Here is a 21,508-nt window from a genome sequence, read left to right on the forward strand (position 1 = left end):
TTGCAAGGCTAGAAAGTGTCTGAGACCAGATTTGAACTTGGGTCCTCCCAATTCTAGGCCAGGCTCTCTATCCATTGTGCTACCTAACTGCTCCTCTGCGTTTACCTGGTTTATAATCAAATACCTAAGAGGTTAGGAAGCAGTAGAGTTGGCTTCCAATGGAATGATATAATTTATCTCTGGGAGGCTTAAAACCAAATTTATCTGCCTACACTCAATAGCCTCAAAGAATATCCCAGGGCTTTCTCTTATCACCAAGGCCTCCTACCTCCCACAGATCACATGCTGGAAGCCTCTGGAAGAAAATGCAGAGAACACCTTTGAGCAAAACAGCCTATTTAGCGACTCTAAATCCTGCAACAGCTAGCTTACCCAGGGAGGAGACTGATAAGAAAAAAACAATCTCTTCAGTTTGGTTCCACCCCAGGAGGGCCAATAGGACATTAATCATCAGGGGTAAAAACAGGATACTACCATGAAAGCTCAGCCAAAAAAATTCACCCATAACTTTTCCCTTGACAGACAGAACTAATGCCTTCAACATCAACATATTAGATAGTTTTAAAGCCTCAGAACAGTCATAACCAGGAGAGTAAAGAGAAAGTAACTCTAATTTTTCCTTCTTTCCAGGATGATGACCTATGATGGTTCTGCCTTCTGCCTCTCTTCTTCCACACCTGCCCTAGAAAAAGATGCTCAAGATGATTCCAATTGAAAGGAAACCATCATCTTGGAATAGTCTTCTAGGACACTGGCTAATCTGGTATTTTTTAATTTAAGTTCTTCTGAAACAATGGGTCATAAAGACATTAAATTGGACTTTGGGTCAAAAGATCTAAAGCAAAACCATGCCACAACTATGCCTTCATACCAGGGAGATTAAAAAATGAAATACAATGATTAGATTATCACCAAAAGCAACATTTCTCAAAATGGATGTTATTGTAGAATTCTCAATGGGTTGGACTATCAGAAGTTCAAGAAATACTGTCAACCTTCATTTATTTGAAACAGAACTACCAACAAAACAGTTCAAATAATTCAGTTAAGAGTTTTGAGATAATCTCACATTTTAAGTTAGCTGGGAAATAACAATTGTTTGGAAACATTTGCTACTCTGAATTAACAAATACTAGAAATGGTATTTAAATTACATTCATAAGGTTTTGTTTTTGTTTCTTTTGTTAGTACTTAAGTGTAGAATACTTGAAGAACTGATTATTTAAAGAGTAGTATGGAATCCAAGCATGGGCTGAGTGAATCCCAGATGCTCTCTGGGCCTCCTTCAGCTAAAAACAAATGAGGCCTCTGTTACAGAGAGACCATGATAAGGTTTTTGATAGCATTTCATGGTTTATTTTTTTCCTTTACTTAGTAACATATTTGGGGGCTCATGGGACTAAAATAAAGCTATCAGAGTATATAATTTTCCTTATTTCAGTTACTCCAGATGTAACCCTATCCTTCTCCGAGTTTCTACCTAATTCAGCCACTCCTTTGTCTTTTTCTGTTCACCTTTTCTACTGTATCCTCTGAAATGTTCCTTTTATTTTTTTTTTTAAACCCTTACCTTCCACCTTAGAATCAACAGTATGTATTGGTTCCAAGGCAGAAGAGCAGTAAGGGCCGGGCAATGGGGGTCACAGAGCTAGGAAATATCTGAGGCCAGATTTGAACCTAGGACCTCCTGTCTCTAGGCCTGGCTCTCAATCCAATGATCCACCCAGATGCCCCCTCCCTTTATCTTTAACGCATTCTTTCATCCTACATCTATTCATTTCATACTCTTTCTATGATAACTGTCATTACAATAATCATAGTTAGCACTTAATGATGACTTAAAGTTGGCAAAGTACTTTACATATATCATCTCACTTGATCCTTATATTAATCCTGGTAGGTAGATGCTATTATTAGTATTCTCGTGTTACAGATGTGGAAATTGAGGCAGAGAGAATTTAAGTATCTTGCCTAAGGACACTTAGCTAGTAAGTGTCTGAGCCTGGATTTGAACTCAATTCTTCCTGATTCTAGGTCTTGCATCCTTTCCAGAACACCATGTTACTCCGCCTACTATCTTTCAGTGATCAAGGAAATCTGACCCTCTTAGAGTGCCATCCCTGGCCACCTTCTCCACAGTATGGATTTCTCCTTTTCTCATGCCCCTGGGCCTCACAGTGCAACTTCCAGATCTTCCATTTCTTGCAATCCCTCTGCTACCTCTCCTCCTCTTCTCTCTTTCCATTCATCTATCTCACCCAGATCTTTCTTGCTATAATCTACAGACCTCTAAAGTTAACTCTTCTTCTTCTAAAAAGTTTAGGACCTGACTTAGTCTTTCTCTCTGTCCCATCCCTGCCCGCATACTCTGTGTGTGTGTGTGTGCATGTGTGTGTGTGTGTGTAATTCTATTACTCCTTGGGCTATCCTGGCTCCCCACTTCATTAGCCTCCTCAGCTTCCTACATCTTTGATCTATGTCTCTCGCCCACAAGGCTTGCCATCACATGTGGACATCACTATTGCCTATAACTCACCCACCTCTGTGATGCCAACACTGCCCTGTGCAGCCGGGCTGACGGGCACTAGTACAGTCAGTCAGAAAGCACTTATTAACTATGTGCCGGGCACCCTACTAGGTTCTGGGGATATAAGGAAAGGCAAAAGCATAGTTCCTGCCCTGAACAACATAGGTACTTTATATATTATTTTTGTACACTGCAAATATTATGTATACATTAGTAAATGTATGTTTAAATCTAAAATTCACCATTTCTGACCATAATTTCACATCCTGACATTTCTTCTTCAGTCTCACTCCTCCTAAATATTAACTTCATTCACATCCAAGACGTATAGTCCTAATGTCTCTCCTTATTCCCTTGGTACTTCACCCCTAATCTGGCATCCCTAATAATAGTCTTGACCCTTGATGGACACTGATCAGTTCGGCTCTATGGGATCCTCTACGTGTCAGTCCCTCTGCCCGACCACCATTACGGACTGGGCTAATTGTCCTCCTGGCCCACCTCCAACTTCCTCCTTCCCTGCTTATATTCTCTGGCTGCTAAACAATGATGGAGGAAAGTCACAGGATTAGGATGAAATGGTTCCACTGCATTCAAAAATCTCAAAAGAGCCCTGGCTCCTACATGCTAATCCTTTTATTTTTTTCCCAGCTAACTCCATTGCCATTTCAAAAGTTCTCTTTTCTCAAGTTCCCAATGTTAGCCTTACCCACTCTCTCTCAGAGAGCAGCTAGGTGGCACAGTGATTAGAATACCAGGCTTGCAGGAAAACTCATCTTCTTCAGGCCAAATTTGGCCTCAGACACTTCCTAGCTGTGTGACCTTGGTCAAGTCACTTAACTCTGTTTGCTTTAGTTTCTCAACTATAAAATGAGAAATGACAAACCACTCCAGTATCTTTGCCAAGAAAAACCCATAAAGGGCATGAAGAGTTAGACAGGACTGAAATACCAGAACAACAGCTCTCTCAGAAGGTAGACTGCCCTTCCTATTTTCTGGAGGAAGGAAAAGTCATTGCCATCCATTTATCCATCCTAAGTTCCATCAGCTCCTCTCTTTCTATTCTTCAGATCCTTCTATAGCTCCACCAGTCTTCTATGCCCCAGACTCTGAGGAAAGGTAACTTTTTCCTTTGAGAAAACTAACCTGTGTATAGGTGCCTTGATCCTTGCCCCAGAAGTCATTTCCTGTACTCATCCATTTCCTCCTAACTTTGGGTTCCTTTTCTGACAACTACTAAGATGTCTGGTTCTCTTCATCTTTAAAAAAATCCTTCACTTGAACCTCTCTTTTCTCAAACTATCATCCTCTCTCCTCCCCAGAACCAAAATCCTAGAACAAAATCACAATATTCTCTGCTTCACCACCTAGTCTTTTCTCTTGTGTGTTTATGAGTGTTTGTTCTTGTTTCTATTTAAACATTTTTTTTCAATTAACTATCATTGATTTTATTTCCCACCCAGCCCTTCCAAATTGAAAAATAAAAAAGAAAGCCCTTATAATATTCATAAGCAAAAGGCAAATGTATAAATTGGCCATCTCCAAAATTGTCTATCTATCACAGAGAGGTTTTTGCATGTTCTTGTTTCTCCCTTTACTTATTAATATTATTCTTTGGCCCACAGGAGCTCAAACATCTTGAGTCCATCATCTCTCAGTGACTCATGATTCTAATGATTCATGCATCAATCATCATAGGCCTTCTGGAATGATGACTACTCGGTCATTTCTCAACCACATCCAGTCTAGCTGCTGAATTCACCACTAATGAAACAACTTTCTCAAAAGGAAACCTAATCTTTTCATGGTCTTCATTTCCTTGACTTCTCTTTTGACTCCATGACCCACCTCATATATTCTCTCCTCCCTTGGCCTCTGGGACCTTGGTCTCTCCTGGTTCTCCTCCTACATCTCTGACTACTGTAATATAGAAAATGGCAGGGTGGAATTCCTGCAAGATACAGGGTCAAGCCTCACCCAGAATTCTCCAGTGGGTCCCCTGTATCTTGCAGGAATTCTACCCTGCCATTTTCTATATTACACTACTCCTTCTGCTTTCCCCTTATTTAGCTTAACACCAGTAAAAGAAGCATAAAATAAAGATTTTGGAGCTAGAAGAGCCTTTAGAAATCATCTAGTTTCTCCCTCCTTACCTCCACCTCTTGAAATCCCTGGTGCCCTTCGCGATGCAACTCTAGAGTTATCTTCTACAAGAGACCTTTTCCTGGTACCTCCCAACCCCAATTAGCTACTAGTGGTTTCCTCTCTAAATTCATTAAAAAAAAAAACAAACAAACCCTTTCCTTCCAACTTAGAATCAATACTGTGTATCAGTTCTAAGGCAGAAGAGTGGTAAGGGCTAGGCAATAGGGGTTAAGTGGCTTGCCTGAGGTCTTATTCAAACCCAGGACCCCTCGCCCCCCACCCCCATCTCTAGGGCTGGTTCTTGATCCACTGAGCCATGTAGCTGCCCCTAAAGTCATCCTGAATCTACTTGATACATCTCTTGTATAGGCCTAGAGGTAGGCGAGTCTGTCATTAGAATGGAAGCACCCAGCCAGCAGGGACCGTTTCCCTACTGCCTCCCTCTGTGTGCCCAGCACCGAGAACGAGGGACAGCACCCAGTAAGAATGCAGAAACCCTGCCCTGGGCAGATCGGGGCCCTCCTGCAGCTTACAGCAGTAGCCAATACATGTCAAAAGCCACACTTGAACCTAGATTTCAAAAGCAGGCTACAGTTACTCTTCTCATGGGCCTCTCAGTCCCATATGAAGAACTTTAAAAGTCACATGAACCAGAAGATGATAAGAAAAGTAAAGGAAAAAGGAAAAAATTTTACCTCCATCTGCAGTGCTTCAGCCAATCCTCTAAGAGCAAACTTGGACGCTGAGTACGCAGTATAACCATACAGCCCTAATTGTCCTGCCTGGGAAGACACGAAGACAATCCTGCCCATCCTCCTTTCTTTCATGGTGGTTATCACTGCACGGCTGGGGTACACGCTGCCCAAATAATTTATATTCATTAATCTCTATGGGAAAAAAAGGTCACAAATATTATTTGAAAAATTTAAACTCTCAAGGCACTTACTATTCCATTCGATTAGTACTCATTAGGTATCTACTACATTCAAGGTCCTGTCCTAGGTGCCAGGGATACAATAGCAAAAGTGACAGAATCCGATAGTCCATGTATCAACATGGAGCCACTTCAGGGAGGGGGAAGAGGAAGGAGGGAGGGACAGAATTGGGATCACAAAATGTCAGAAAACAAAAGTTTAAAAAATTGTTTCTGTATGCAATTGGGGGAAAAACAAATTTTTTTTTAAATGAAAGAATCCTTGCTCTCAAAAAGCTTATATTCTAACTTCCTAGCTGTGTGACCTTGGGTAAGTCACTTAACCTCAGTTACCTAACTCTTATCACTCCCCTGCCTTAGAAGAGGTACTTAGTTACAATTCTAAAACAGAAGGTAATGGTTTAAAAAAATTTTTTAAGTTAATAATCTAATGGAAGATACAGCACATAAGTTTTAGCAGATTCAGGACAAAGTCTTTACTTTACAAGTGAGAAATCTACTATTCATAAATTAAGCCACTTGCTCAGGGTCACACTGCTAGCAAATGTCAGAGGCTAAATTTGAACTCAGATCTTCCTTAGTCCTGACCTTGTGCTCTATCCACTGCATGCCTAGCTGCCCTAGTAAATGGGAGGTTCATAGAAGGCTTTGCACAGGAAGTTATATCAGAGGGGAGGTTGAGGTTAAGGATTCTAAGTAGCAGAGGTAAAGAGGGAGAGTATGCTACCATTCAGGGACAGTTTATGTGAGTTCAAGGAATACCTAAGGAGGCCAATTTACCAGGAGGGTAGAGTACTTGAGAAAAAGTAATATGGAATGGGTCTAGAAAAGATGGTTTACAGATTAAATCACTAACATCTCTGGGAGGGTGGAGAGAAGAAAGAGAAGGACACAATCTGGACTTTATAATAGCGGAAAACATAATGTTGAAAATTTTTATTACAAGTAATTGGAAAAATAAAATATCAAAAATTTTATAATAAAAAGAAAAGAGAGGTTAGAGCCAAATGATGGAGTTTGCACTTTGTCCTGGAAGTGGGACCCACTGAAGCTTCTTGAGCAGGAGAAAGGCATAGTTAGACCTATGCTTTAGGAAAATTAATTTGGCAACTATGAAGAGGTCTGAGGTGGAAAGGGGAGAAACTTGAAGAAGAAAGAACTAGAAGACTACTGCAAATATAAACATTTAGCTGCATCTCAATAAGAAACTCAGATGTGGGAAAAAGCACCTTGAAAAATAAGACATCATGCCAGTATTGTATCATTTAATATAAAATTCCAATCTATTCCACTGGCAGAGAGCCATATCCTGGCAACCGAAGAGGCTTATGCCCTCAGTAAAAACTGGCTGAACAAGCTTTTTTCTTAAAGACTTAGGTGCATTGCAAACAAAAGCAGGTGACGATTCTCTTTTCAAAAAGAGAAGTGTTTTGACCTTCAGGGAATCCCTCGAATTGAGAGGAAAAGGTACAAGCTAAGTAAAAACCAGAGGTTCCAGAACATCGGCCTCTTTTTTGCATTTTTGGCATGATATTTGGAGAAAAGGCCTGTATATGGAAGGACTCAGGAGCCTTAGAGCTCAGAAGAACTAAGTTCCAAGGGTAAGCTCCACGTTGGCTTTCTCACTGGCTTTGGAAACGAGGATGGAAGTGCTATTTGCCTAGGCCTATCTTCTTAGCCCATAAAGAACAAAAAAAGGGATTGATGAAAATAAATTTTCAAAGAAGGTTGTTTAATGGGAATCCATTTATTTCAATGGGAATTAATTTTCATTACCTACTTTTACTTCATATACTTTATTTCCTCAATCATCTTGTTGATAATCATAATGTACACAAAACACTCATACACATAATACTTATATCACAAGACCATTGAGAAGATCAAATTAAAAAGTATGTAAAATTCTAATGTGCTAACTAAATGTGAGCAATTATTATTGTTGTTGTTGAAACTTCCACTAGACACACACATCTTTATTTTCTATATCCCCAGGTAGATGTACAAATGTCCCCTGGCCCCCTAATACAAAATCATAACCATGGAATTTCTTTTTTTAACCAGGGAACCTTTCCCTTCCATCTCAGAATCAATACTAAGTTTCTGTTCTAAGGCAGAAGAGTGGTAAGAGCTAGGCATTTGGGATTAAGTGACTTGTCCAGGATCACACAGCTAGGAGACGTCTGAGCTCACATTTGAACCCAGGTCCTCTGGACTGCAGGCCTGGCGCTCCATCCACTAAGCTACCTAGTTGTCCCTATGGAATCATTTTTAAACTTCCTTTTTTCCCTAAGTTCCACTCAGTACAAGGGCCAAGCCAATATCCTCTGTATTGTTTCTTAAATTGGCTATTTCCTCATTCGCCTTTTCTCCCTTCCCTCATCAACTCATGCTTGGACTATTACATTTGCCCTCTAGATATTTCCTCCCAATACATTCTAACTACACATGACTACTTAAAATTTCACTTTCATTAATAATTTCATTAATGAACTCTAGAGGTTAAAAGGAAGATGGCCAAGCCAGTTACTCTTTCTACCTGTTGATAAAGTAAATTACTCTATTTACTCCCTGAAGATTTGACTAAGCAGGAAAATTGGGTGGATTGGGAACTAGGCGACTTCACTGACCTCAAATTAAGAGATCTAGACTCTAAATCTTTTGGTTTTCTTAGCGCATACAAGAGAATGTAACCAACATATTTCAAAGGTAGAAGAAGTTGATGTTCAGACTGTGAAGGAGACCTCAATATTACATTAAGGGGGAAAAAAATCAGCGTTGGGTTAAAAATTACACTTGAGAGAATATAAAACTAATAGCATTTTCTTTTGGGGCAGAAGTGAAATTCTAAGTGCTACCATGATGAAAGGTGCTATATAAAAGTTGAGATAGCTCTAAGATGCAAGCATTTACCATTAATTGGGTCCATTTCCCCTAATGTTAAAGGATTCAGGATACAGCATACTGTTTTCAACTAACCTTATTCCCTCTTAGGCAGCATTATAGTGCATTTCATGTATTTAATTATTAAAGGAAAAGTATTTTTACTCACTTCAAAATGATTTATTTCAAGATCTTCAAATTTTCCTGAAACTGACATCCCTGCGCAGTTTATGAGCATATCAACGGGTCCCAGTTTTTCTTGTGCCTAGAAAAAAGGTCATTGCTGCAGGTGTCTTGATTAATGAAAGACACAGCTCTTAAAAATGCAAGAAAAAAATTGCAAAAGCTAACAAATTCTTTCAAATAATAAATGTAAAAAGAATGGAAATGACCTAATTCCAGGCAGCTAAATTTCTTACTTGTTTTATGACATTCTCCACTTGTCCATAGTCTTGAGATACGTCGACTGATATGCAGAGCACGACCTGATAAAAAGGACATCATTAAACACATTTAAGTGCCTGCCAATCTCTTTCTAAACATCATTCATTTTAATAAGAGTCAAGTCTTTTCCCAACAATCAAGTCCAGGGAGGTTTCTGAAAACAAGTAATATATATGTATTTTATAAATATATATAATGCCAGGAACTAAAAGAGCATTTATCATATGGACAGGAAAAACTATCAGAAAATTATGTGTTAAAATATATTAAATAAAAATAATAAATATAAAAATAATGTAATTAATTTTAATAGTTTTACTATTTAATAATGAAATAATAATAAAAATATTAAATATTAAATAAAAAATATCCTCTTGTAGCAATATTGTTTCTGACAATGACTGCTCTATCTGTGATCAAGTAGCTATGGTTCCAAATCAGAGGCCAACATTAAGTTTTGGGGAACCAAGGGTCAAGTAAATAGTATCTGACTCCACCCCAAAAACAGATTCGTTCCAAACTAATTTGAGTTAGGAAAGAAAGGAGCCTGGTCAAGGGTAAAGAGCTTCACTCTGAAAAAATTTCACAGTCCTGTCCAAGAGCCCCAAGGTCATTTTTGGATCCTAGGACCAAATCGAGTTCTCATTCTATGACTTAGCTATTTTGATTAATTCAAAGATCTAAGGCAATTCCAAAAGAACTTATGATGAAAAATTCTATACATCTCCAGAGAAAAAATTGATGGAGTTAAGTCTGAATGCAGATTGAAGCAATTTTTTTACTTTCTTTGATTTTCTCTTTGACTTTTGTTTTTGTTTGTTTTCTTTTGCAACATGGATAATGGATAATATTTTGCCTGACCTCACATGTATAATCTATAGCAAAATGGTTGCTTTTTTATGAAGTAGGGAGGGAAAGAATTTGGAACTCAAAATTTAAAATTGGAAAAACTGATTTTTGAATTAAATTTGGAACACAAATTCAATTCAATTTGGAACAAAAAAAAAATCTAATAGGGGAAAGGGTTAGAGATGTATACAAAGGACACCACAAGGAGAAATATGGAATCTGCAAAGGAAAAGTCCCAACAGAATGATATAAGAGGCTTGAGAAGGGAAAGAGCAGAGAGAGAGAAAGCTTCAGAGAGGAGGGACTACCAGAAGTGTCTGCAGGAAGAGATGAGATATATTTCAACTTTGAGGGCTGGGAGATCACACTAGGCAAGGGGAACAAGGGAGTGGTGATCCTCTGAAAGAATCCTTTTCAGGTGTATGAAGAATAGACTGGAGAGAGCAGAAACTGGAGGCAGGGAGATTAGTTAGGAAGCCCTTATAAATAGTGCAGGAGAAAAGGCAATGAGGATTTGGATAAACATGTGATAATGGGAACAAAGAATAGAGGGAAGATGAGAGACAACTGCAATCTGAGGTAACCTCAAGTCCAACTCTAGAACTGACCCAGTTTACCCAAAGGACCTCTGGGCCAGAGTTGGCACAAACAGGCCATTGAGTTGGATAAGAATCCAATCATACCAGTATAGAATGCTTTGGTAAAATGATGCAAATGCAAAGAACACAGCTTCTTTCCCACCAGTCCATCCAATTTGACCTTTTGTGGGAGGAGGAAAAAGTCAAAACATAATATTTACACTACCTCACAGAGAAGCTTTGGTGAGGAAAGCACTTTGCTAAAGATAAACTGTCATATGCACACACATACATGCATATATATTTACACATTACATGTGTGTAAATATGTACATATATATGAAATTGAGGCATATATATGAACCACTATAATTATTAGTCATTAAAATCTGTTGCCACAGATGGAAAGAGATAAATAAAGGACTCTAAATTAATTTTTCAGTGATAGGTGGATTAGAGGTATAGGTGGGATGGGCATATAGTTACAGGGAAAAAACACTGGACTGGGAAACAAGGTTCTGGCCTGTCCTGGCCATCAAATTAGCTATATGACTTTGGGTAAGTCACTTTATTTCTTTGGGCCTCAATTTCCTTACCTGGACAATTAAGGGACTGGCCTTTTTAAAAACAGCTTAGCACAGTGCCTGGCACACATTTAATAAATATTTCTTTACTGACTTACTAATAACTTCTTTTTTTAGAATAAATTATTTATTTTTAGCATTCATTTTTTAAAAATTCTCTTCTGCCCTCTCACCCCTCCTCACCGTAAATTAAGAAGGCAAGAAATGTGAGATCAATTATATATGTGAAATCATGCCAAACATTTCCATTTTATTCATGTTGAAAAAAAAAAACAAGAAAAAAATAAAATGAAAAAATTATGTTTCAGTCTACAGTCAGCCTCCATCAATTTTCTCCCTGGAGATAGATAGCATTTTTCATCACAAGTCCTTTGAGTTGTCTTGGATCACTGAATTTATCAGAATAGAAAAGTCACTCATAGCTGACCATAACACAGTATTGTTACTGTATACAATAGTCCTCTGGTTCTGCTCATTTTTCTCTGCATCAGTTCATATAAGTCTTTCCAGGTTTTTCCAAAACTATCCTGCATATCATGTTTTCTAGCAGAGCAGTGTACCATTACAATTCTATACCATGACTTATTCACTCATTCCCCAATTGATAGACATCCCTTCAATTTCTGATTCTTTGCCGTCACACAAAGGCTGCTATAAACATTTTTGTATAAATAGGTCTTTTTCCTTTTTCTTTGATCTCTTTGGGATACAGATCTAGTAGTGGTATTATTGGGTCAAAGAGGTATACATGATTTTCTTGCCCTTTAAGCAAAATTCCAAATTGTGTTTTTAGGATGTTTGGACCTCACTGATAACTTCTAAGAGCTGTTTTAGCCTTTAATATTCTGTGGTGTTGCTAAGGAAAAGTTTTCAGGTAGGGGACCAAATTAAAAGCAAAACAAAACAAAATTATTGCTATGTCAGGTAGGATGCTTTCACCAGATCAATCAACTATAATAAATTGTTCTTAGTTCCTAAGACACCAAGACAGAAATAATTCCATTCCACTAAATAAATAGTGGCATTCCTGATTTCAAGGGTCAGTCTAAGTTGATCAGACACAAGTTTGTTTGTTTTTCTTGTCACCCAGCACAAATTATAAAACATAAAAAGAAAAAGGGATATGGAAATCATATGACCAATTTTTAAGAAATCATTCTTTTTGCTGTTGATTATTTCAGATTGGATCTGTGCCATTTACCACAAAGGAAATCCTTTGGCTAAAATTTGCTTATTTACTAGTAGCAAAGAAGTTATGTGGGGCATAAGGCAGTGCTTGCAATAAATAGGCTATTTTCTCAACCTTGTACTCCTCAGGGGCCTGTTTGTGTCTTCCATTAGTCTCAAGCTAGAGTTGATGATCTTTTTGTGGTAATCAATAAATATTTATTAAGTATCCATGTACTAGGCACTGTCAGGTCCTATGAATATAGAGGCAAAAATGAAATAGTTCCTGCCCTCAACAAGTTTTCAATCATTTTCCATCATGTCTGGCTCTTCATGACCTCATTTGGGGTTTTCTTGGCACAGTTACTGAAGTGGTCCACCATTTCCTTCTCCAGTCCATTTACAGATAAGGAAACTGAGGCAAATGGAATTAAATTATTTGCCCAGGGTCACATAGCTAGGAAATGTCTGAATCTAGATTTGAACACAGGTCCTCCTGACTTCAGGCCTGGCATTCTTATCTTCTGTAGCACCTAACTGTTCCAAGGTGAATATTCTTAGTACTAATCACCCCCAGCCTCCCACTAAAAACAAACAAAAAACTGTCATATTATTAAGAAAAAGCATGTGTTCCCCAATTAAAAGATGCTAATTATTGAGAATCCACAATGTACTAATAGTATCTGAAAAGTTAACAGTTAAGCTCTCGAGAGGGGAGAGCATTGTACCTACAAATAGTTTTTTAGACTTTAACTCCCAGGAGGTGTAGACTACCTAGAGAGACATTCAAAAATGCAACCAAGATTAAAAAGGAAACAACAAATTTGGGAAAAAAAATTTTATAGCAGGTATTTTGTACAAAGGCCTCATTTCTCAAAAATATAGAGAACTGAGACAAATGTATATGACTATCTCCAATTAATAAATAATCTCCAATTAATAAATATTCAAAGGATATAAACAAGCATTTCTCAGATGAAGAAATTAAAACTATCTACAATCATATAAAAATGCTCCAAATCACTATTGATTAGAGAAATATATAATTGTTTACAACTCCAAGATTATTACTTCACACCTATCACAGTGGCTAATATGACCAAAAAGGAAAATGATAAATGTTGGAGGGGATGTAGGAAAAGTGAGACACTAATATACTGGTGGTGGAACTGTGAACTGATACAACCATTTTGGAGAGCAATATGGAACCATGGCCAAAGGGCCATAAAACAACAATAACCTCTGATCCAGCAATACCACTATTAAGTCTATATCCCAAAGAGGCCAGAGATAGAGGGGGAAGGACCTACTTGTACAAAAATATTTTTAGCAGCTCTTTTTGTAGTAGCAAAGAATTGGAAACTGAGGGGGTAGGCATTAATTGGGGAATGGCTGACCAAGTTGTATAATACGGTTGTAATGGAATACTATTATATCTTAAGAAATGATGAATAGGAGGAATTCAGAGAAACCTGGAAAGACTTATATGAACTGATGTAAAGTGAAGTAAGCAGAACAGGAGAGCAACATATACGGTAACAGAAATATTATATGATGATCAACTATGAAGGATTAAACTATTACCAGCAAAACAAGGCCCCAAGATAACTCAAAATGTAATGCAGGGGGGGCAGCTGGGTAGCTCAGTGGATTGAGAGCCAAGCCTAGAGACGGGAGGTCCTAGGTTCAAATCTGGCCTCAGACACTTCCCAGCTGTGTGACCCTGGGCAAGTCACTTGACCCCCATTGCCCACCCTTACCATTCTTCCACCAAGGAACCAATACACAGAAGTTAAGGGTTAAAAAAAAAATGTAATGCAGGCTTCTGCTAGCAACCTTGCATTACTCATAATAAAACACATTATCCAAAGAAGGAACTGTTAGATCTGATTGCAGATCAAAGCATTCCATATTTCATTTTATTTTCTTCATGAGTTTTTTTTTATTAAATATATATGTGTCTTCTGTCACATAGGGAATATGGAAATATGTACTGTATGAGGCATTGGTATAACCTATATCAGACTATTTACCACCTTAGGCTGGGGGGTGAGGAGAGAAGGAAAGAATCTGAATTGCAAAATGTCAGAAAACAATCATCAAAAATTGTTTCTACGGGGGTAGCTGGAGCTCAGTGGATTGAGAGCCAGGCCTAGAGACGGAGGTCCTAGGTTCAAATCTGGCCTCAGACACTTCCCAGCTGTGTGACCCTGGGCAAGTCACTTGACCCCCATTGCCTACCCTTACCACTCTTCTGCCTTAGAGCCAATACACAGTATTGACACCAAGACAGAAGGTAAGGGTTTAAAAAAAATTGTTTCTACATATATAATTTTTTTAAAAGTTTGAAAAAAAGACACCCCTGAGTCTAAAATGATCTTCTCCTATACAAGCAAAGCTCTGATCAAGATGTACAGTTAAAAGGAAGCATTTCTTGCCACCTGCCCCACAGGAGTTTGTATGGTTATTCAAGCAACAAATAACTGAGCTTGGGCCTTGCCTGGGAAAATGTCTCTCCAGTCTGAAATTCTGTTATCCAAACATCTATGTTTCTCTTTATGTGTGTTTTTAATTAATGATTTTAGGTCCAAAGCAACTAAAAAGAATTCCAGCCACTTTAAAACAGTCTAATGGGCATTTTAATTAGGAAAATTCTATAAACATTCAGATGAGTGTTAATAGTTGAATTCATTCTTTTTACCTTGGCCCAGTCACAGGGTGATTAGTACATAAAATGGATACAGGAAAGTAATTTACCTGTTTATCATTAATAGAATGTTTTTCAATTTCTTTCTTTGCCTGGAGCAACTTGTTCTGAAACCAAAGGAAAGCAATTAGTTTAACTGATTTCTTTAGTTTTTAGTTTTGTTTTGTTTTGTTTTGTTTTTTTCAGGGAAAGAAAGTAGCTTATAAATAAACATTCGTTAAACATTAGGAGAAAAAAAAAACCCAGAAAAGTAGAATACAGCCCTCACCAAAACTCTTTACAATATCGTAACTAACTTAGTATAAGCAAGCTTCTTTATGTTCTGGAATCTAAATAGAATGTAATTTAGCCTATTCTCCCATTTATGATTGTTCCTCTAAAACTGTCATTCCTTCATCCTTAAAAAAAATTTTGTTATATTTTTTAGAACCAATTAATGATAATTCTGCAAACTATACCTATAGGAGGGGCCATTTCTTTTATCTGAAGGCACTCAATTCTTAAACCTAATCCTGTAATTAGAGCAAAAATTTTAAAAAGATTTTTTCAAAGCTTGAATTACAGTGTTGATAATGGATAAGTGAACATGTTACATGTCTTGTTCATTATGCAAAGACACAAAAAAACTTAATATTGCTCAAATTCTGATGAATACAAACTCGTTATTCCATATCTAGGAGTTTGTAAGTTTTGGCCTCCTCAGAGCATATACTCTGAAGAAAAATCTCTAGGCCAAATAGTATGGAGTCATTTTCTTGGCATAATTTGAAACTGCTTTCTAGAATGGTTGTGCCTATTTTATAATTTCCTATCAAATAAGAGAAAAAATACTCTTCAACACAAAGAAAAAATACTCTTCAACACAAAGAAATCATACCTATGCACTCTAAAGGCAAATACTGTGAAATTTACTTATATCTCTTATCAAATTAAGTAAATTGTTTTATAGACGGTTGTTGTGATTTTTCCTATGTTCTCCAAAAAGAGAGATGACCACAAGATAAGAGATGTCTTGACTTGCCCATGAATTGGAGTTGTGCTAAATCATCAGTCTCACTGTCTCTTCCAGAATGATGATATAAGAGAGAGCCCAGGAGGCAGTTGCTGACTTTGGCATCTTTGACGTTTTACCAAACTCTAAATGTGTTGTAATGCCTTCTTCAGCTGATGTTGTAATAAACTGTTCTCATCCCATTCTAATGCCTCAATTCAAAGAGGGGAAGTCTGTATTCTTGGGGTAGCCATCTCCTAAGTCACTGATAGGTGTGAGGCCATCAGTTATCCTTAACCTCGTTTAATCCTCTTCTGAGGTTTTGCCTTGGTGTGACTGCTGCTCGTGCTACAGCTTCTTGGAGCCACAGGTGAGTGTTAAAGGGGGACAACCAAAGGTGGATAAGCTGCCCTGGGAAGGGCTCATCAAGTCCTACACCAGAAGTGCTAGTCCTTCCTGAATATCCCACATACTCCTCAACCTGTGAAACAGCCATGGCTACATAATAAGAAGATTCTCAAACTCTAATGGATCTGGGATCTAACTGCTTTAGAAATTCCCTTTCATAATACAGATCACAACCTGTCCATCTTGTGAGAACCTTGCCTCTGTCTTCCCATAAGTTCACATACTAGAAGATCAACCAACCCAAAGTGCTGGAGGCTTTTCTTCTCATTTCCTAATACAGTTAGAGCAGCACTGGAGCACTCTGTATTTGCCAACCCTTGACTTTACATGACAAGCCCATCTTCTACCATATAATTCCTAGATAACATTTCTTACTTCTGCTTTTCAGGGCTTCACACTCATTACATGGTATACCACTCGCTGATGCTCACCATGGGCCTCTTCATTGGATCCCCGCACCAGAGAGATTCATTCTTAATTCTTCAGAGACTGTTAGATTTCCAAGCCTAATTGGCCATAGAGCAACACATTATTAATAAGGATGGACACCTTTGCTTTCATAGTAAGTTTTGGGGTTTGTAAAGGAGCTTTGCAATTTTCTAAAAGGCAATCTAAACCATTCTTCTCCTCTCTGTCATCTAATTATACTGTACAGTCTGTCCTATATACACATATTGATGAACAAGCCCAATAGAATGTCCACACAAGTGTATGTCACAGTCTGGGAAACAGACATTCCCCACTTAGTCTTTCCTGTAAAGATGAGCAGGCCAAATTCTTTGTAATATTCTAGAACTTGATGCAAGAGGGAAAAAGTCACCTGAAAATTGGAGCATTGAAAGGATGGGCACATACATAGAAAATCCCTCTTCAGCCTGGACACAGAACTGCTCTTCTTCTATCATAGTGATGAGTATCACTGGCAAGCATCCACTTTCCTGCTTTAGGTCTTGCTTGATGTTTCTCTTCAAGGGTTGCTGAATAGGGTTATTTCTGTTACATCTCTCAAGGAATCTTGACTGATTCTGATGGATGGATAGGAGATGTCTTGTTGTAATGTATTGTTTTCCTAGTTCAGCTTACTTCACTCTGCATTTCATTTAGATCTTTCCATGCTTTTCTGTATTCATCGCACGCATCATTTTTTACAGCATAGTAACATTTCGTTACATTTATGCACCCCAATTTGTTTAGCCATTCCCAAACTGATGGGGATCTACTTTGGGAAACAAGCACTTAAGAAGTGTCTACTATGTGTGGGTCCCTATGCTAAGTGCTTTAAAAATATCTCATTTAATCTTCCCCACAACCCCGCAAGGCAGATCTTATTATTATACCTTTTTTAGAGTAGAAGAAACAGGAATAAACAGAAACAAATGACTTGCCCATGGATATTCAGCTAGTACAAGTGTGAGATCTCATGTAAACTCATGTCTTCCTGACTCAAAGTCCAGCCCTTTAACTACAGTGCCAGCTGTCACCTAGATACCAAAAGGGGGCATTAGCAATTGGGAAAGACTTCATGAAGATGATGCTTAAACAAAGAGGGAACCTTTAAATGGCCACAGTAAGGGGGTATGCTCTAGGCATGTGGGACACCTGAGTGAAAAGGTATAGAGGCAGGAGATTTATTGTCCTGTGTGAGAAAGAGGGAGAAGGCCAGGCTGGTTATATTCCAGAGCGTGGAAGGGAAAGATAACTTCAAATGAAGGCGGACAGATGGGTTGGGGCCGGGTTAAGGATGACTTAAAAAAGTAAATAGAGTTGGCTATATTTTATCTTAAGGGTGAGAGGAAGCCACTGAAATTTATCCAATAGGCAAGTCGCACAGTCAGAAAGTACTTAGGTAAAATTATTTTGGCAACAGTGCAAAAAGGCCTTGGTGGGGACAGGTAGAAGAAGAAGACTTGCTTCCAGTTCTGGAACTGTTGCAATCATCTTGGAGACAGGTGATGTGGTAACCGGGTGGGTGGAAAGGCAGGGTCAGATGTGAAAAATGTTGCAAGATGAGAAACAGTAAAATTTGCCCACTGACTGGATCTGCCAGATGAGGCAATGTCAGGCGCCCAAGACAATATCAAGGGGGTGAATTTGAGAAATCTAAAGTGTGGTAGCTTGTTTGACACTGTTATATTGATTTCTGGGACAAGATGGACACCAACTTTGAGTGACAAGACCAGCAGTTGAACACCTCGGAATGTACCCAGATGCCGTGAGCCAGGTCAAAAAATCAGTTGGAGCCAACCCTATAAATACCCACCAGGCCCGGCACATGGGGCTCTCTCTGGAGCATAACTTGGGAGGTGAGAGGTCTCAAGGGAGGGTAGGCCTGTACCTGTACCTGTGCCTGTACCTGGAAACCAACCTGTCTTACTGAGAGCTAGAGAGCAATCACCATCATTGACAATAGAGCTGAGAGTGAACAGTGATACTATCATCAAATATCATCAATAGCCTTCCCTAATCTTTGGCTTGGCTCTGGACAAGTCAGGCCAGAGTTACTGAGAGGGTGAAGAACCTCCAGCCTCTACTTGATCTCCAATAGTCTGATTATTAGCTTAGAGTATTAGCAAATAAGGTTCCCAAGTCCTTCATCCTTTTCCCTTTAGTTAGAATCAAATTGTTCCTAACCCCATTAATTAGAATCAAATATACTATTTTGTTATCAAGTACCTTTCCTGAGTGATCAATATATCTAAGCCCTTCGGAAGGGGAGATCCTCACGCAGTCAGATTTCACCGTTATGCAAATAGCATATCCAATAGCCCTTATCAATATCTATTCCAACCCCAGGCTGAGGAACTAGAGAGGTTAACTATACCTATAACTTCTCAGTAGTTCCCTGTCTAGGCATCTGTTATAAGGGATAGCTGACAGGCTTAGTTGAGCAAGCCTGTCAGGAGAGGAGAAGCATAGCTTTAACCAGCAGCGCCTACACTGAGGCCGTGGGCGAGAGTGTGCTCTCTCTCCCACCAAAATCCAATCCACTTTCAAAGTCTCTAGCCTCCATAGCCTCTATCATTATTATTATTATCCATCAATCCCTCACTATTTTTTATAACAGTTTTTGGTGAAGCCATAAGGGAAAAAAAATCTAGAAAAGGGGCTTAGGAACTATGGGATTTGCCAGGGCAACATTCATTGTGTCAACCTTATACCTATTTGTCTACTTGATCACCCAAGGCATATTTAGGTTATGGTTTTATGTCATACCTGAATATTGTATCAAGCTTCTCACCCTGAATGATGCCTATAAATGTCTGGCATTGACTATGGCCAATTTTCTCTCCTATCTGCCAGCAATTCTAGCCATGTTCATAACAGCCATACAAGCGATTTGGGGACGTAAGAAGGCACTACAGTTACTATGGGGAACCAAGAAGGCACTACAGTTACTATGGGGAACCAATGAGGACCTATTTAATGTGACGAAGGAGCAGTTGAGGCTAATGGTAGAAATTAACAAGAAGATACATGAGAGGCAAACTCTAGATGCTCATACCATCCTGCAACTAGAGGTGATAGAGAAAGCATACAAACCGATTACAACGGACACAAACAGACCCCTGACCACTGATAGTTTTTCCCAAACCAATACAAACACACAACCACCCAAACTTAGATAGGAGCAGTAGGCCCCACTATAGTCTCTCTCTATCCGATCATTGACCAAGCACAATTTAGACCTGATGGGGAACTAGTTAAAATGAAGACGTTATAAAGCCTTCACCACACAAAACCTAGAAGTATTAAGGAGGAGATTTCCCAATTATTTCCTCTCCCCATTCAAGTCAATAAAAGAGCTCAAAAGAACCTTCAATTTATTTAATCCAACATATATGGATGTTGCATTTTTATTGGACGAATTTTATACTCCATCAGAAAATGCTAGATTTTTAGAAGAGACTAGAACGAATCAGGATCTTGCTTCGTGGTCTAGAGGCCATGAAGACATTGACTTTACTAATGGTGCTGAAATGAGACAATTACTAAAATGCAGGGCAGACCTCCTTGAAGCAGCAAAAATCCATGCAAAGTGTCCAAATGCTTGGAACAAATTTGAGAAGTTGAGGCAGGCAGAGGACGAACACCCAAGTGTGCTCTCTCTCCCACCAAAATCCAATCCACCTTCAAAGCCTCTAGTCTTCATAGCCTCTATCATTATTATTATTATCCATCAATCCCTCACTATTTTTTATAACAACACAAATAGGGAAACTTGGAAAAGAAAATGCTTATGGGAAAAGTCAAGTCAACAAATATTAATTAATCACTTACTATATGCCAGGCCCTGTGCTGGAGATACAAATATAATTGTAAAAAGGAGTTTATCCTCAAGAAGCTTACATTGTGATGGAGCCAAGATGGCAGCATAGTAGCAGGAGCCTTCTGAATCTCCTTCCAACCAATTATTACAAAGTGTCTCAAAAGGACATAAATCAAAACCAGATGAGTAAAAGGGCTTTCCCACAGGACATAGCATGAAAGGTAGGAAGTGAGTGGTAATTCCCATGCTATAAGAGGGCAAAACTACACTAATTAAAGAATAAGCTGACCATACCTTCCCCACACCACCTACTGTACCAGTTAGAGCAAGGGCCAGGGCAATCTCCAAATTCTCAAGGGCTGGCTGAAAGCACCATGTAGGCCATGGCAGCAAGATTTGAGGCTAAAAAACACAGAGCTTGAGAAGCAACATGGCAGGCAATAGCTGAGGAAGCAAGGGTTGGGAATGTAGCCTCAAACAAATAGTGCAGCTGAGGAAGATAGTCTAAAGGCAAAACACTTTAAAGCATGGGCTATACAAAGAACACCACAGATCTACCTGCCCTCACTTAGGCTTCTAACAAGGAAGGGAAGATACTTCCATGGCAAAGTCCTGTGAGATAGAAGCTAAGAAAGCAATGACCACCAACATGCAGGAATCCCAGTCCTCTAGCAGCAAAACAAATAAGCAACAGCAAAAAAAAGAAAAAAAAAAGCTCTTTACCCTGGATAATTTCTATGGAAAAAAAAAAAGAGGAAAATACAGAAGCAATAGCAGAGATTGAGAAACAAGCAAACCAAACTTTCCAAAGAAAAACCAGAAATTACTAACAAGCTCTGGAGGAACTCAAAAAAGAGTTCAAAAACTAAATAAGAAAGATAGCAGAAAAATGGAAGGAAAAGTGGGAAAAAGAAATGAAAACAATACAAAAAGAAAATAACAGCTTAAAAGACAACATTGTCCATATAGAAAAAGAGGTACAGAAATCAAATGAAGTAATAACCAAATTGGAGACCAGAATAAG

At 38.6% G+C, this 21,508-nt stretch overlaps 1 protein-coding gene across 1 annotated transcript in view; it reads right to left on the minus strand.

Moving 5' to 3' along the window:
- The window catches only part of KDSR (3-ketodihydrosphingosine reductase), a 67,181-nt gene that overhangs the window by 26,505 nt on the left and 19,168 nt on the right, over positions 1–21,508 (minus strand). Inside the window, exons 3-6 of the mRNA XM_044665773.1 lie at positions 14,869–14,925; positions 8,909–8,974; positions 8,659–8,754; positions 5,368–5,559 (exon numbers count right to left, since the gene is read on the minus strand). Of these exons, the coding sequence (XP_044521708.1) occupies positions 5,368–5,559; positions 8,659–8,754; positions 8,909–8,974; positions 14,869–14,925 (411 nt within the window). The remainder of the gene's footprint in view (positions 1–5,367; positions 5,560–8,658; positions 8,755–8,908; positions 8,975–14,868; positions 14,926–21,508) is intronic.

Source organism: Gracilinanus agilis, chromosome 1 (genome assembly GCF_016433145.1).
Source record: "Gracilinanus agilis isolate LMUSP501 chromosome 1, AgileGrace, whole genome shotgun sequence".
Classification (NCBI taxonomy): Eukaryota; Metazoa; Chordata; class Mammalia; order Didelphimorphia; family Didelphidae; genus Gracilinanus; species Gracilinanus agilis.